Source organism: Balaenoptera physalus (genome assembly GCF_965194825.1).
Source record: "Balaenoptera physalus genome assembly, chromosome: 13".
In the NCBI taxonomy this organism is placed as follows: Eukaryota; Metazoa; Chordata; class Mammalia; order Artiodactyla; family Balaenopteridae; genus Balaenoptera; species Balaenoptera physalus.
The window spans coordinates 3,058,539-3,076,194 of NC_138892.1; the positions used below are offsets into that span (position 1 = coordinate 3,058,539).

Consider the following 17,656-nt stretch of genomic DNA (forward strand, 5'->3'; position numbering starts at 1 on the left):
AGAGATTCAGCTCCTCGGTCACACTGGTCATATTTTTCGAGTGTGGAAAACCCACATGTGCCTAGAGGCGCCCCTCTGGGTGGTCCCGTCATCCTAGAGCCTTCTGCTGCTCTGGGCCTCTCTCCCTGGCTTGCACTCGGGTGTGTCCCCTCCTGCCCGGGGGACGCCCTCCTCCGGCTGCCCCGCCTATTTCCCTAGACCCTCCCTAAGCCACCTCGGCCACGCTCACGAGGTCCTTCCTTTTAAAGGCCAAATAATGTTCCGTTGTGTGTGTGTGTGTACACATGTATATATAGACATACATACGTGTATACACACACAATTTATCTTTTCATCCATCGATGGACACTTGGGTTGTTCCATATCTCGGCTGCCATGAACATGAGGGTGCAGATACCTCTGTGAGATAATTTCATTACCTTTAGACAAGCTCTGTAAACTTGCAGGATAAAAAAAACATCAATATACAGAACTCGGTTGCATTTCTATACACTAACAATGAACTACTGGAGAGAGAAATTAAGAAAACCATCCCATTCACAACTGCATCAAAAATAAAATGCCTCGGAATAAATTTAACCAAGAAAGTGAAAAATCTGTTCACTGAAAACTGAAAAACACTGATGAATGAAATTGAAGAAGACATAAATAAATGGAAAGACTCTCCTCATTTGTGGATTGAAAGAATTAGTACTGTGAAAACGTCCATATTACCCAAAGCGACTCAAGGCATTCCCTATCAAAATTCCAATGGCATTTTTCACAGATACAGAAAAACAAACCGAAAATTTGTATGGAACCACAAAAGACCCCCAACAGCTAAAGCAACCTTGAGCTGGCCGACATTCTAATGCCATTTAGAAAAAAAGAAATACAAACCAGAAAACGCACTTCATCTCCCATCTTTCAGGAAATCAGCAGGTGCCGACCCCTCTGGCTGCCTCCTCCCAGGCAGGTCCCCCCGGGGGAGGGCAGTCCCACTCACAGTGGGGGAGGGGGGCTGCCGCACCGCCGACGCTGGGAGAAGCTCACGCGGTCCTCGCCCGCCCGCGTGGTGGGACTGCAGCCCCGGTGCACACCCCAGAGAGCGAGCAACCGGGGGGCCAGGGGCCCTCCTCAACAGCGCACAGGCACACCCACTCCCATGGTCTGGAAGGAGGTCAAGCGGCTCAGACAGAAGGGCGGCTTTTGTCCCAGGAACTGCCGGGGGAGGGGCTGGCCCGGGGGTCGGGGGGTGGCGGTCCCTGGAGTCAGTTGCCTGTGCCCACCAGGCCTCCAGACATAAAATGCAGCCAGGGACGCGGGGAGAGAGCGCAGCCCTAGGACCCACCTCTGCGCCCAGGGCGCCGGCCGCTGCCGGGAGACGCCCGAGGAGCAGCCCTGGAGCAGGCCCTGGGCTTCGCAGGGACGCAGAGGCCCACGAGCCCCGAGCCACGGCCACCATCCGGGGCCCACCCACGTTACAATAAAACAGAAGCCGCATTTGTGGCTGTTCTTCCACAGGGAAGCAATTCCAGAGAAGGTGCGTGAAACCAAAGACCGCGAGGGAGGCCCGCTGAGGCTGGAACGCAGGCTCGGGGCGCAGAGCGGCTCTGAGTGCAGAGGGGCGAGAGCTGAAGCGCCGCTCGGTGCCCGCAGCAGGCAGGGTGCCCTGGAGTCCAAGCCCCCGCAACGCGCAGCCGAGCGGCTTTCCGGCCTGCTGCCCCAGCCCTCTGCAGCCCGGGACTGGCCCCCCAGGCCGGACCCAGAGGGCCGGGCTCGGCTTCACCGTCCAGGTGGCAGCAGGAGGCGGCAGGTGTGGCCCGGAAACACCCGCGTGCTCTCCCGTCAGCCCCGTGGGGCCCTCGCTCGCTAGGGAGGGAGCCCACGCCTCCTGCACACGGAGCGGGGGCGTGGAGGGGAGCCCACGGGAGGGGAAGCGAGGGCCGGGAGGACACAGGCGGGACGGAGAGCATCCCGGCTGCCCCGACGGCCTCAGTCAGCCCTGCGGCCGTGGACCCACAGCACAGCACACGGGCCCAGAGTTTTCGCTCTCATTTGAGGTCCTCAAAATCCACGTGTCGGCTCCAGCTACGGCGGGTGGGACGCACCCTTCCCCCCGGCTCCCTCTGGGAGTTGGACCGGCTGCTCAGCCACGGCGGCCTCCACGGCGGCCCGCACCCAGCGCCCTGCTCGTAAGGGGCACATCACGCACCCAGGGTTCACCTCCCCACTCTTCGGGCTACTTCTGCATGATCTGCGCTTTTTAATCGCCTTTTTTTCCTCCCTGTAACTAATGCCCCTCATTCATTTTTGTGCCACCATCTAGCCCACGGCCTGGGACAGATTACGGATAGCCTTTTGTTGACACATGTCCCAAGAGGATTTTAAGCTACCTTGTAAGGGATTAAAGAGTTACTGAAACCTGTAATGGCCCAGCTAATAAACACCCTAGTTGAAGGGAGAGTAATCACCCGATTGCCATCCTATGATTACTATGTATTTTCATTGCCAAAAGACGCAATACAATTTCATGGTTACTTGGGCCTGTAAAATAGAAATACCCCCAATTTTTAAGATATGAAAAGGTTTATGACGAGGGTACCGTCAGTTCAACAATCAGTCCATGGTACAAATGAGTCGATTCATAACAAAATTTAATTTCAAGAAAATTAACTCAATAAAGATGCCACAATTGTGCTTAAAGTTTTAATATCTATTAGGAGTTTTAGTGAAGTGGTGCAGGACCACAGACGCGCAGATCCATTTTCTGCTCCTCAAAATGCGACTGACTGAGTATCTAATTTATTCATAATGGGGACAGTATCACAGGGAACTCTGTGTTTAATAAGGGGGGTCAGGATCTCAGTGTAACCTATCACTAGCAGAGAGCGTTCAAAATTTACGGGATATGAAGTTTTGTTTCCTGCGACGTAACTGAGACCTGATCGATAGCACCAGGCCAATGGCCACTTTAACCAAACAGCCCCCCAAAAAAGGCTTTACATCCCAGGAAATGTGAGTGGCTAGAAATTCTGTAGCTGTCAAGTACCTACGAAAGCAAAACCAAAGTGGGGGATTTGGGTGCGGCTACTGACCAGTCATAATTTCTGTAGCCAACACCATTAGCACATACAGCTGCAAAATGGAAAAGCAAAGTCACAACACAGGGCTTCAGAGCCACAAAAACAGCCACAGACCCCGTGCCGGGCACACGGGCACACAGGCAAACAGGCACACGGGCTAGCATGAGGAACAAAGCTCTAGGCTACTGTTCTCGATGACCTGGGAGAAATGTGCTCAGAACTCAAGGCTGGCGGGCATGGGGGCCAGCAGGGCAGCAGCTCGAGGTCCCCATCCCACGGACGATCGCACCATCTAGACCAAGGGCTCCTTTGATGAGGAGGCCGGGGGGCGAGGCCCTTCCAGCCTGCTCGGGGCCCCGGGCCCCCACTGCTGTCTTCGTGGACGTCAACGCACGGGAGGGGAGCCAACCCTGCGCCTGGGACTCCTGCTGCCCGACGAAGAAGCCCGTGGCCTGGGGCTCCCTCTCCCAGCCTCCAAAGGCAGCTGCCCCGTCCAAGGCCCATGAAGGGCTGACGCCCAGTGCAAGAAAACCCTGCCTCCCGGAGCTAAGAAGGAAAGCCAGCCTCCGAGGGGACGCCACTCCAAGTCCACACAAGGTGCCTGCTCGCCGCGAGGGATGAGGAAAGGCCAGCATGGCACCCCCGGCACGGTCTCAGCCGCAGCAAACATCTCCAAGAAACTGGAGAGGCATTAGAATAAGCAACGTTGACACTCAAGGGAACAAAGGTGGTTTGTTCCAGAAAACGCTGTGGAGAGGAGGAAACTTCACAGCGCAATGAATCTGTCGGGGACTTTTAAAATCTTTATCATGAGTGACTCAAAACATAGACAAGGTGTGAGTCCTGAGCGTGAGTGTGTCCGGAAGATGCAGCTCAGAGTCTCGCTGGAGTTACACCTGCCAAAGTGCAAACTGCACAGCGGGACGAAATCCAGCTACAGGTAAAACTACAGAAAGTTCTTTTCCCTGTCTTACATCTAGTCAGATGACGAGAACGCCAGAAGTGGACTTTAAAAAGACCGCATTTCAGTGGAAGGATGCTTTGAAGGCAAAATCGAGCACAGCAAAGGGACCCAGAGCAGAAGGTGGCAGGAGGTGAGGTGCCGAGGACATGGCCTGGGCCCTCGTGGGGGCAGGACCTGGCCCGGCTCCCGCCGCGGGCACCCCGCAGGAGGGGGGGTGCAAGGGCCGCTCACCTGGTACGTGTCCCACAGGCGGATGGTGCAGCGCAGGGGCACCTCGCGCATCAGCAGGTTGTTCATCCAGCGGAAGGCGAACTGCAGGTACCTCACCTCGTGCTGGTCCAGGTGCCGGTGGACTTGCCCTGCAGGGACAAACACAGGCCCCGCGGCTGTCAGGAGAGCCCCCGGAGGCCTGCCCCTTCCCTGAGGCCCCGGGCCCACCTCGGAACCCCTCCAACCAGCTGAGCCACTGCCCTCAAGGAGCACGGACGGAAAAGGAACTTCCACTCCAAGACCTCAGACTCTCTTCCTCAAGGCATACGGGTGGTGACGGCGGTAACGGTAACTAGGACCACGACAGCTCCCGCGGGCGGAGTGTGCGCCCCGTCTGGGATGCCCCGAGCCCCACCCCAGGAACATGGGCAGGCCCAGTCCTGCCCTACAGATGGCGGCACTGGTCCGAGAGGCCGGCAGACGCTTGGGGGCACGTGGCGGGGCTCAGCTGACCTTCACCCGTCTGGCCCACAGGCAGGTCCACCAGATACAGGCTGCAGTCCTGAGAGAGGGGACGGCTTCGACCTCATGCCAGCCTGGGTCCCGTGGGCTCCCGGGCCTGGCCAGTGAGGGGGCAGGCGGGCCCATCCCTGGATCCCAGGTTTGGGGCTTCTGTGAAGACAGCAGGGCCCCTGGGGAGAACCAGGCCCGAAGCGCCATCTCCCACCAGCCACAGAGTCTCTCCCCGTCACGGCACTCCACGGCTCGAGCCCCCAGCGTTCCCCGCCCAGGCCTCTCTGCTGGGCTCTCAACAACCCGCGGGCAAGGCTTCAGAGCTCACTGGAGCTCCGAGGTCCTGGGACCCTGGAAGTGCCCCTCCAAGGAAGCAGAGACTCTGGGGCTCATGGCGACTGTGCCCCATTTTCCTCACATTCTGCCCTGGGAAGAGCCACTCGAAGGGCCAGGGGAGGACGGGTGCTGCCTTACAAAACAGGCAAGTATGGCCTAATTATCCGGACTGGGGACTGGGACGTGCCCACCCTGACTTCTGTCCACCAGGACCCACGAGTGTGGCCCACGGCCCCGTGTCTGCACGTGCCCGGAGTCACTGGCTCCTCTTCTGGTCTTAGCCCCCACTCCCCGCCTGCCCTGAGAGGCAACCCTGAAAAAGTGTACAGCTCCTTCAGTGCTCCCAACGAAAGTTCTAGAAGCAGCAAACAAACAAGCGACAGCCAGGGGATCAGGGAAGCGCGAGGCCAGCTCAGAGGGCCGCAGTGTGGGCGGACAGTGACCTCAGGGGTTCCCAGATGTCATCCTCATCTCGGCGGCTGTTGAAACACAGCTTCTCGGGTGCATCTCGACTTTCTGGATCACAATCTTCCCGGCGGGATCTGAGTTTCTGTGTCTCCAGAAGATTCTTACGTGCCAGCCACCCACCTGTGCTGGGAGCCCTCTCAGGGACAAGTTACACAAGGACCCGGCACCCGGGCCCCCAGAGACAGAGGAAGACGGGGCTCCAGCCTCTGACACAGGGTCCGCGTCCCAGGAGAGGCTCCCCACGCAGGGCAGGGCAGGCTCTGTGGTCCGCTCTACAGCTTCTAATCAGCTTGTGTTGTACTAAATACACTTACTTGTTCACTTCACTTCACGACCCAAAACGGTCCCCTCCTGCTCCAGCGGAGGATGAAGTGGGAGCAGAGCCACAGCACAGAGCCAGTGGAGCCTCCAGGGCGGCAGCCCCGGCACAAACGAGCCACACGGCTTGTCACCGAGGAGAGCCCCGGGGTCTGCAAGGGGAAGTGTCCTCCCCGTGTGCCCAGCTTGTAAGCTTGGGGGCCACCTAATACCACGAGGGGGTTCCCCTCCAGACGTCGTGAGGGCCCCGTACGTGGCCCACAGTTTGAGAAACACCAGCTGGCGGACAAAGAAGGACCAGCTGGGCCAGAACCTCCCTTCTCGGCCCTCGGTCCCCAGCACTGCACCCGCTCGGGTGATACCGTGTGCCCGGCGAGGCCCCACCCGGGCGCCGCCCCAGTCCCTCCCCCCGCGCCAGCCTCCCTGGACCCTGTGTCACGCTGCCTGGGCTTCGCTGCTTATAGGGCCATGCCCGCCCCAGGACATGAGCTGCTCCACAGCAGGTGTGGTGCCTGAGACCCCTCCGCACCTGCAGCCCTGGGACATACTAGGTGCCCAGTAAGCATGAACCAGATGACGGGTGAATGAATGAATGAATGAGGGAATGAATGAAGTTAGAAAATGGGTAACTGAACATGTGAATAAACCGCCCATTTCTCAGTCATCCTCCTCCTCCTATTTCTCCACGATGAGATACGGCGGAGCTTTCCAGCAATGCGATGGACGTGAGATACTGCGGAGCTTTCCAGCAATGTGATGGACGTCCTGTTCTTTTTAAAGAATTAAGATTTATTTCTAAGCTGAAAACAGCAGCAGCTACAAAGCTGGAAAGTTCCGTGGGGCCCTGAGTGGCTCCCTGTGCCCGTTCCCCAAGGGCGGCAGCCCCTGCCGAGGCCTGGGCACCGACGCGAGCACGCCGGCCAACGGGAAACGCGAATACCATCAACACCTGGAAACCGGCAGTTCAGAAAATGAATCAATTTACTGAACAAGGATCTTTTACACAGAAACAGGGCAGTGAGCTTCCACGAGTGCAGTCGGCAGCGGGGGCAGAGCGGGCGGAAGGGCAGTGACAGCTCCGAAGAGAAAACCGCCTCCTGAATACAGAGCGCCCGAAGGAGCGGGACCCGCAGGGGCTGCTCCCAGGACAGGCCTGGGCGATCAGGAGCTCCAGGACCCGCCACTCACTAGCCACTGAAACTCCACGGAACACGGAGGCCGAGGACAGAGAGCAGCGGGTGGCAGGGCCAGGTGCCTCCTGCCCAGGCCCGCGTGGGGCGCCGACGCCACCCCACGCCAGGCGCTCGCCGGGTGTTGATAATCGGGAAGGCAGGGCCGCTCCGAGTTCACCCTCACGGATTCAGGTGACTTTTCATGGGTTGTGGAGCCCTGGGTGTCTGCCCGCCAGCTGACGAGCCGTCAAAGGCCCTCCTCAGGGTCCCCCTGCACCATGGTGCCCGTGGGGCGGGACCCTGTCTGGACCCAGGGATTGGCACAGAGCCAGGCCTGGCGTGTGGCGTGTGCCCGGCACATTCGCGGGTCGAGTGGAGTGACGGCCGGGGCCGGACGCGCTCGGAGGCAGGGGCAGGGTGGTGGCGTGGAACGAGATGCCCACAGTCCCCCAGCCACGTCCCTGCGCCCGCAGTGCCACTGGCCTCCTCGGCTGACGCAGAAGGTCACCGTTTACAAGCGGGGAAAACAAGCAACTCTAACAAGTGCCCGGGAGGCACGCCACACCTTTCTAACGTGAACTGGTGAGCAAAGTGATTTGCATAATTAAACACATATTTCCGGAACATCTGTCACTGAAGGAACCTAACCAAACAAGTAAAAATAAACCCCTTCTCTCCTCCGGCAGTCCCACCTGAGGCCCGCCCCACGAGGCGCTGGCAGACGCCACCCTGTCTCAGGCTCGGCCAGCGGAGCCCATGCCAGCCGGAGCGCGAGGACCAACAGCCCAGTGGCCAGCTCCCGCCCATGGGACCTGTGCCCACGCGAGGAGCAGGCGAGGTGGCCCATCCGGGGGTGCACGCAGCAGCGGCAGACTCAGGACTGTCCCTCTCCATGTCCTGAAATGACCTCACGATGCCAGATGGGCCCACAGACCCGCCCGGTATCGCCGGGTACCAGCACCCTGGGCACGGCCGGGGCCTCTGCAGAGCAAGGGCCACAGCGTCAACCCCACGAGGACACGGGCAGAGGCTGCTCATTCATCAGCTCTTTCCGGGAAGCTCTCAGGGTCTCCATGTACCCCACCGCCTGTGACAGTGAAGCTACAGAGGAGACATGGCCGGCGTCCTGCCCTCCACAAGCTCAGCAACGTGCAGGAGAGACAGAAAGAAAATGCAACTTTGAGCCTCCGAGTTGTCTATTTCACCAGAGTTACCGACTCTGAGTGTCCTGAGGGCCCGAGCTCCCGACAGCAGCGAAGCAGGCAGCCCCGGGCCCACCTGGTGGGGATGCGCGCCTCGGCCGCCAGGCTCCGACCCACGACCAGGCCACCCCAGCCAACAGGAGCAGCCATCCCAGGACCGCGGGTCGCACTCCTTGGTCACGTGGAGGTGGCCGTTTCTCACTGATGACCTGGCTTCTCCGGAAGCCACAATGAAGAGTGATACGGCCACTGCCCCCGCCCACCTCCTAACGCACACAGTGAACTTCTGGAGAGGCCGCCTCCTGCTCTGAATGTGTTGAAACATGGACGCCTAAACTCCAGCCATTACTTTCCATTTATGTACATCGGAGCACAAATGTATGTGCTGGAAAGATTCTTATAAGCAACTGTGAGCAGATGCTCTGTCACTGATAAAGGTAACTCGGTTAGCGGTAATTCTGCATTTGAAATTTCCATTTCACTGGAAATTAGAGGGGACATGGAATGAGTGAGCAGGCAGATGTAATTATTATCATCTTGCAGGCTGAGGAGACATTTCTCCATCAAGGCCTTCTGAGGCAGACCGCCACAAGGGCACAGGAAGTACCCATCGCCCAGCACGTGCCGGACGCTTCTCCCAGCACCTGAAACAGCGCGTCTGCAGGCTGGAAATTCTGTTGCAACATCTTGTCTTCTTCATTAAAAACAAAAATAAATTACACAAACAGATTGTGCCCCAAGATTTATGCTAAAAAGGAAAAAAAACATGTATCCCATTGACTTGGCATGAATAATAGGCACTGTTTACGCAGGTCCAGGTACTGCTTAGATTTATTTGCCCAAAGAGTGAACCTAATTGCTCACACGTAGATACCTGACAAGGAAAACCGCCCCAAGCCACCCCCCAACCCACTTCTGCTGGGCGAGGCCCGAACAGGCTTTGGTTTGGGGGGTGGGGGTGGGTGGAGATTTCAATCCTCTAATCAGTTAAAAAGATAACGAAGAACAAAAACAAGAGCCTCTGACAGCGAATGCGGGCCTCTCTGCAGCCAAGGCGGCCTTGCTCTGGGCTCACCCACCCTCCTCGTTTGCCAGGGCTGATGGATGGTAAGAACAAACAGCTAGAAGAAAGCAACAGCGCCAAACGGGCAGGGCCGAGCCACACGCCCAGGACCCCCGGCCGAGGACCCGGGGCGCAGGGCTGTGCCGAGGGGCAGGAGGAAGGAGCCGGACAGAGGACGACACGCGTGACGCCCGGCCCAGCAGCTCCCGGGGGAGAAGCGTCCAGGGCTCCCCGCTGCAGACAGACCTGCCGGGGCCACCCCCGGAGGCCACCAGGGGGACAGAGGGCCCGAGCTGGGAGGGGAGTGAAGGAAGCAGAGCAGGACCCAGGACCCGTGACTCCACTCCCCACGCACACAACACGCTCACGCAGTGAGCAGGCCTGTCTTCTTCCTCAGGCAGAGCAGAGCCCGGGTCAGACTGGAGAACAGTAGAGAGACCTCGGGTTACAGCATCAGGAGAGCTGGGCTCAGATCCCAGGTCAGCTTCCAGAAGGTTCTCTAAGCTCTCAGCGCCTCCAGGCCCTCCCTGGAACGGGGAGAGCCCCAGCTCCCTCACAGCACCCTCTCGGGAGAGTCCCGGGGTAGTGGCTGCCATCCGGTGGGCATGCGACACAGGTGCTAGGCCCCTCCCAGCCCTTCTCTTGGTGCCAGACCAAGAGGAAGGAGGGAGGGCAGCTAAGCCTCACTCCAGAAGTACATCCGCCAGGGAAGCTCTGAGCACACGAACAAGGCCTCCGCCGAACAGGGAGCCAGCTCTCAGCCGCCTCAAGAAAGCACCCGAGAGCAGACGCGGCTCCCAAGGCCTCGGGCCACGGGCCCACGTCAGGCTCCCCACAGACCCTGCTCAGCCATCACAGCGCAGTGAGCAAAGGGGCAGAGGGAGCGGACTCAGGACACGGGGACCTAGACAAACAGTGGGAAGGCAGCCAGGCTCTGGGCAGGGGCTCTGCCAGGACCTGAGACCAGCAGACGCATTGCCCCTCCAGCCACAGGGGACACGTGCGTTCTGACGGGGCCACAGGTGACAGCCCCTGGTCCCAGGGTCTCAGGGTCAGGGCTCGCAGAGGCCGGACCTCAGGACACGACAGGAGCTGGGCACTGAGCTCCATCAGGGGGGCCCGTGATTCGGCCCATCACGCCCACGTGAGGAAGCCCCAGTAAAATCTCCAAACGCACGGGCTCAGCGGGTGAACACGTGAACTGTGGAGGGCGACAGGCCCTGACTCCAGGGCCGAGAGGAAGCGCCGAGTCCCCGGGGCCCTCCCGACCTCCCTCTGCGCCTCTCTTCCCTGGCCGGCTCTCCTGAGCGCTGTGAGCTGCTCCAGCGAGGGATCAGGCCTTGGGGCCCCAGGAACCACTGCCTTGATCACTGATGGGTCACAAGTGCGGGCGGCCTGGGGGCCACGGGCGTGTGGCTGGCACCTCCTGGAGAACTGAGCCCTGCACGGGGGTCTGGCGCTCACCCTGGCAGGGAGTAGCAGAACTGTGCTGCGGGGCGCCCACGCGGCACTTGGTGTACGAGCAGAGGACTTCCTCCAGCATTAAACGACCCTGAGGGTTGAGATCCAGACAGACATCAGGGCAGGGGCCCAACTGCACATACGTTCTCCCCAGGTCACTCCTCCAAGGCTAGTTCAACACCCAGGCCAGGCCGCGGGGTCGCTAGCTTGTTATATAGGAAGAAGGGGGGTGGCGGTGACGGCGGGTCGGACCCTACAGGCTGCCACCCGTTTGTAAAGTGGGCAGTACACCCCCGGGAGGAGGTCACACCAGGCACACCTGGCCTTGGGGACAGGGACACCACCACACTCTCAGGACCCCAGCATAAACACGAGAGCGGGATGGAATGAAGCTTCCCAGCAGGTTGTAAGGAAACAGCGTTCATCTGACGCCACCCACACCGTCTTTCCATCCCTGGAGAGGTGTCAAGGTCTGTGTTTTCGACAGTAACATCATTCAAAACATGAGTTCTTCCGGAGCGACACAGAACTGAAGCGACGAGGTATGAAGTCGTGCTCCCTTCACGAGCACCTCAACACACACCCCGAACTGGGGCTGTTCCACGGAGTGCAGGAGACGGAGCCCACGTCGCGCGGCACCGACCGCTCCACAAGCCACATGAGGGCTCCCTGCCCCCAGCCCTGGCCACGCCCAGAGAAGAGAGGAAGTGGGTGCGACGCCAGATCCGGCGGATGGGTCTCGGCCCCATCCCCCCACACCCGTACAAGGTTCTAGAGGGGACACAGGGCGGGGCTGGTGAGGCGTGCAGATCTCAACGAGCTGCACTGTGGACAGATCTCAGCTCGCTGTGGGCAGGCGGCCAGCCCTGACACCACCCAAGTCTGCAATGAAATTGAAGACGTACAGCTTTCCCAGAAGTCCTCCCTCTCTCCCGATGCACTTTAAGCCTGAGAATACGCCACAAAAAATACGTGTCTGAGTCTGACCTGGATCTGAGACTCCCCGCGCCTGGTACTGGCTGGTCCGTGCCTCCCCACATTGAAGACAGCTCGAGCATCACTGCCCTTCTGAAGCCTTTTCTGACCTCTCTCCACCCTGGAGCTGAGCCCCCTTCCTCAGTGCCCTCACCTCGACTCCTAGAGAGTGCCCGTGACACTTTGGTGGCCCTGAGGTTTGCATGGCTGGGTGCTCTCTGCACACACGCAGCCGCTCCCGGCCTGGCCCTCGGGACGAGCGAATGGTGGGGCTCCTCCTCCCAGGGGACACCTGCGTAAACTAAAGACTCAACAGTGGGTGCCATGAAGGCAGCTTCCCCAAACGTCCACCTGGGGCTCCTCAGGCGCGAGCCGGCCAGACCGGTGACCACGGTGCGGAGCGGGGGACCTGGGGCATGAATACCGGGCATCTGCCCGCCAGGAGGCCAGCACCCACACCAGGGTCTGGGCTGCCCAAGTGCTCAGGGGGCCTCTCCGAAGGCCCCCCCAGGGCTCCCAGTGCTAAGACAGAGGGAGCGCACCAGGGTTTCGGGCACCAGCACGCAAGTGCACACAGTGTTAATGAGCCGGCAAAGCCCCGTGCTACCGGGAAGGGCTGGGCTCTTGCGCACCAGGGACGGACCGAACCAGGGAGATGGGTGTTTGAGACTCTCCTGGTGGCCCTAGTTCAACCCTCAGCTGCTCGGCCAGCCCGGGGGCATCTGAAGTGAGGAGGGCTCAGCGGAGGCTCCGGAGGCCAGGCGGGGCTCTGCAGGGGCCTGAGTGGCAGATAAGCAGAGGCCGCTCTCCACCAGGGGACGAGCAGGAGGAAGACAACGGCCTTCGGCTGACCCTGCCCGCCTACAACCGAGACCCGCAGCACGTTCCAGGGGCCGGGCTGCTCCCGGGAAGGAGCCAGCCCTCCCCGCCCCCACCCTACCTGCTGAGACCCCCCAGCATGGCTGGATTTCCTGTCCCAGCCGCTCTTCCCAGCCCTGGCTCTCGCGCTGCTGTTGTCAGAAAGCAAACGACGCAGAACAGCCCACACGGGTGGTGCCGCGGGAAACCTTGCTCACCCGGAACACCTGTACACGTGTGGTCGCAGGCCAGGATGTCGTTCCCGCTGGAGCGCTTTCCACACCCGGGGACGGTGTGAAGACAGCGAGAATAAGGGCGCCAGGAGGGAACTGCAGGTCTCCTTGCAATCAGGAGGGAGGCATCCAAGTGTAAGAAGGAGGTGGGCCACGGTGTCCGCACACCCCGGTAAGGCACCCATTTAGCATGGAGCTAAAAGCATTGGTTGTCCTCAGGCTGCTTGGCGCAGATCAAATGAAGAGACACCTTCCCCACGCAGCTGACAATGTGAGGATACCCAAAGTGACCCCCTCCAGGCTCCCCAGGTGCCACGTGGGGACCCGCACCCCTCAGCCCTGCGTCCCGTCGCATGGTGTCATTTCCCGGGTACACACGACGGGCAGCTCTGTGACAACGGCTCTCTGTGCCCGTCTCGCCCCAGCCCCTAACCGCCTGCTGGTCTCCGGTGCCCCCCAGGTGCCACCTGCAGAGGACAGCCGCGGGTCTGCGTTCTCACCGCCCGGTGCCAGCGTGTCCCCACGCGCCAGAGAGCCGGCTGCACGAGTGTCCAGCTCAGGGCCCTTGGCTGCCACGCACTGGGGAAGACGGGGAGAGCGGGTCTCCTCGTCGCTGTCACGGGTTCCAAGGAGGGGTGCTAAGAGCCCCCTCAGCAGGGCAGCAACCAGAGACTGGAGCGGTCACACGCACACGTGGACACACGCACACTCAGGGGCACACTCGGGGCCCTCAGGAGCCCGGGCCGAGTGGCGACAAGCATGGGCTCCAGGGTCAACAGACACTTCATCAGAGTGGACGGAGGGACACTGCATCTGTGTGACCTGAGCAGAACGCTCCTGGCGGCCTCAGTCCCCGTGTGTCAGGTGCAGGTCCCGTCAGCCCCGACCTCACCAGCCGTGGGGACGGGTGAGGTACCAAGTGCCTGCTGCGGGCAGAGCATCACGGGCTGAGTGCCCAGCGCCCCAGCGCTCCCACCGCTGCTGGGTGCGGGGCTGTTCCCAGGCAACACCCGGCGGAGACCACTGGCACCCCCTATCCGGGACCCCAGCCTGGACCAGGGCGGCTTAAGAGGCCGTTAGAGGGGCTTCTGACACCTGCGCGCACCTCTCCTCCTTCCTGGCACCCCGCACAGCGACAGGAGGGGGCAAACACTCGAGGGCCAGAGAAAGGCAGAGAGACAGAGACAGACGGACAAGAGGGCTCCCCCGATGGCCTGGCCAGCTTCAGCCTGCGCCCAGGCCACGTGGAGCCAAGAGGCGAGCCCACAGCCCTGGGCCCTGTAGAGAGGCGGGGAGGGGGGTGCTGGGACAGAGTGGGGGGCTTCGAGAAGCAGCGGGACAGCCTGTGCCCGCACCCCGGCCCTCCCCATCCTGCCCACCCCCCAGAACACAGGAGGGCTACCACCGCAGACGTGACACCAGGGGTCTCTGTGGGGGGGGACCCGGGCCTGGCAGAGCACGGAGGACTGCACTGTCCCCTGCGCGGTGATGGGGGCGTGACTGCAGGGCAGAGTTGGTGCTCGGACAGGCCAGGGAAAGCACCCTGAGGGTGGGCCCGCCAGGGACCACAGCCTGAGGTACGGGGGGCCCCGAGGGCCCATCTCAGGTCCCCCTTCACAGAAACAGCACGTGCCTCCTCCGCCTTCTTGAAAGGGCTTATTACTGTGGAAAGGAGTCTGACCCCCCGTGCAATAAACTGTCCTCCTTCCACCAAGCCCCACGTGGAAAAGCCCGGCTGCCGGGGCGGCCTCCCGTCCTGATTTCAGACGGACGTTGGTTCTTTACAGTAAGGGAGATAAAGCCACCCACACTCTCTCCAGCAGCTTGTAACCATGAACAAAAATGGCTTCGGGGAATCATTTCAAAAGCAGACTTGACGGCCTACATTCAAAACCAAGACAACTTTTTCTTCTTAAGGTCAAGGAGAATCGCTTTATTTGGAAGTCTCTACTTACAATTTAATTAACTCGTCTCGGTTTGGCAATAAACCTCGGACATCAATCTCGGGTGGAGGGTCACAAAGATAGCATCATTAAGGAGAAAGGCGGCTAATTCACTGCTCGGGAGGCCTCGCGTGCTTGCCTTTCCCTACCCACTGGGCGGTCATCACCGCTCCCCAGGTAAACAGGCCCCCACTCGAGCAGCCGAAGGCGAACCAGTAATCCCCACGTGGCCTTCCGTGCCAGCACCTCCGGGTGGTTCCGGGAAGAAGGGCCGGCCAAGACACAGGTGCAGCATCTCTAACACAAGCACCGACCCGCCTCCCCGTCCCGCGAGGGGCCGGCCCCGCCCCAGCCCACCTTCACCCACTTCCTGGGGCCGTAAAGCGGGCTGGGTGGTGGTGGCCCGGCCATCTCGAGGGCCCCGCCTGTGAACGGGGAGTCTTTTATGAGCCGGTGCTAAGTGCGGGCCTGGAAGGAAGAACTCCCGGAGCAACTGTTAACCTTCTGTCTGCTCGTACAGGACAGAACGTCCTCAATGGTCAAAGCCACCGACGCCTCAGCTCCAGGTCTTAAAAACCCCGCTCTGTCCTGAGGGGCATCTCAGTGCAGTCCCACCTGCCGGCCGCCAGCCCCAAGACCCTCCCGGGACCCTGCCAGCCCAGACATGGGAGGAGAGTTGTCGCTTGATTTTAAGGAAACAGATTCCTCTCCACCTGCTCGGGGGGTGGGAGGAAAACACAAAGGTCTGGGAGACAGGGAGGCCTAGAAAGGATGGAGCAGGGAACCAGAGAGGGTCAGGCAGGGTCCCAGGTGGCAGGGCCCAGCCTGACTCTCCCCACACACCACTCAGGCTCTGGAGGCGGCTACAGGCCTGACCCCAGGTCCTAGGACGACGGTGGGGAGGCCTCTGGGACTGGGCTCCTGCAGCAAAGGCTGGCAGGGGCAGGGACGGAGGGCGGAGGGCGGGGCCGTCCAGCACGGCTACAGGGGTGCTGAGCCCGGGGACCCCTGAGCCACTGACCCTTCACGTTGGGCCGGTACAGCCCCTCAAGCACAGTGGAGCCGAGTCCTTCCGAGCTCTCTGGCAGGCATTGCCCCTTCCCCCGATGATGTGACACCCCTGGGGGTGGTGGGAAATGTCTGTGAAGATGGTCACTTGGGATCAAGGCTCTTGCACAGAGAAAGCGCTGTCTCTACAGCAGCACAGAGGTCAGTTAGCGGGAGAAGCCAGCAAGTCCGAGAGGCCCTCGGGTCCCAGCGAGGAAGGCCCAGCTCGGCCAGCGGTGGGGTTGGCGGGGGAGGGTGGGAGTGGGGACTCACTTTGAGGCCGGACACTTCTCAGACGGCCACGAGAGGGTCGGCTCTCAGCGACTCAGCCAGGAATTGCTCGTCTGTCCTGCATATGCAGCATTTTTCTGTCCCTTTTACAAATGATGTAGCCGCAGCCGGGGCTACACTGGCACATATTACGAGCTTTCCCAGGCATCCGACCGCCCATCCTACGGACTGAAGGGCAGGAGGAGGGGGACCTGAGAGTCTCAGGCAAAACAAAAGCCTCCAAGGAAACCCATGTGGTGCAACAAACAGCTAGAGACTAGAATAACCAACACGGAAACTGCTTTAACACCCACCCAAACCTGCACTTTGTACACAGGGAGCTTCATCTTCAAACTCTACGGAAGCAACTCGAAGCCGCGGACGCTGAGGGCGCCCCCCTGTGCAGGAAGCACGGCAAACACCTGACTGTTAACCCACCAACGGGCGCGGAGCACACCCTGCACACGCGGGGCGCGAGATGCGGCCAGGAGTCCCCAGAGGGGCGGAGCATGGCGGGTCTGGCGGTGGGCACGGCCACGGTGCGGCCACAGGCCGCTGCTCCCCAAGGAAATCTGGGGCGCAGGCGGGGACGAGCGTGACTCAGAGCCCGAGGATACCACCGGGTCCCCCGCACGGTTGGGACACAGCTCAGTGGGCTCTCCCATGTTCAGTACCAACGCAAGGTGGGCAGAGCTGGAGGCCACATGGAGATCATCCGGACTGAGGGGAAACTGAGGCCAGAGAAGGGGCAGGGCTCTCAAAATGGGGATGGTCACGCACCACTTCATAGGGGCGCTGTGAAAAACCAGCACAGTGATGCAGAGAAAGAGCCGAGAACAGTGCCTTGTACGCTGGCACCTAACGGATGCCAGCTGCCATTATTATTATCATTATTATTATTAGCAGCAGCAGCAACCAAGTTCAGAGTCAGTGATGGAGGCTGAACTAGACCCAGGGGTTTATTCATAATACGTTATTTTTTAGATTACGGGAAACTTCCTCTCCTTCTTTGATTTTTTTGGCCTGAGTAATAGATCCCTCTTCCCAAAAATGCAACCAAATAGCCAAGTGGGTTTTCAGTTGAAGGCACATTAAATCAACCGGACACGCCCTGGGAGAGTGAGAACCCATGGGCCACCTGCTGTCCAAAGGCCTCAGGCAGGCACAGCACGGAGCCACCGGAATAAGGACGCTGGCCGTGGGGGAAAAGCCCTGGCCCGAGACAGGGAGACGGGCTGGTGAGGGACACACAGAGGAGTCGCCGCGCCCACGTGACTTCCCGTGCCTGACCGCACTGCCGTCACGCAGGTGCTCTGCCCGCCACCAGGGCCCCGCGCCTCAAAGGAAACATCGCCATCCTTCCCGGCTCCCATCAGCCACTCCGGGGCCTAATGAAGATGCAAGCGGGGGAGGGGAGCTTGTTATTTCTCACTGTCACGCACTGAATATTCCATGGGCCAGGGCCCCTCCGCTGATTTATCCTCTGCTCTCCGACGGCTTACATTGTAGCAGTAATAAAAATATTTTCACTTGGATGGTAATAAAGCTGAATCTAGTT

The 17,656-nt window shown here is 60.4% G+C and overlaps 1 protein-coding gene across 3 annotated transcripts in view; it reads right to left on the minus strand.

Annotated features, from left to right (window-relative positions):
* Positions 1–17,656, minus strand: part of TBC1D22A (TBC1 domain family member 22A) — a 320,481-nt gene that overhangs the window by 80,070 nt on the left and 222,755 nt on the right. For 2 of the 3 annotated variants that reach the window (XM_082422201.1, XM_082422203.1), the window contains one exon: positions 4,261–4,388. The exons of the other annotated variant lie outside the window; for it this stretch is intronic. In XM_082422201.1, the coding sequence (XP_082278327.1) occupies positions 4,261–4,388 (128 nt within the window). The remainder of the gene's footprint in view (positions 1–4,260; positions 4,389–17,656) is intronic. 3 annotated transcript variants of the gene reach the window in all.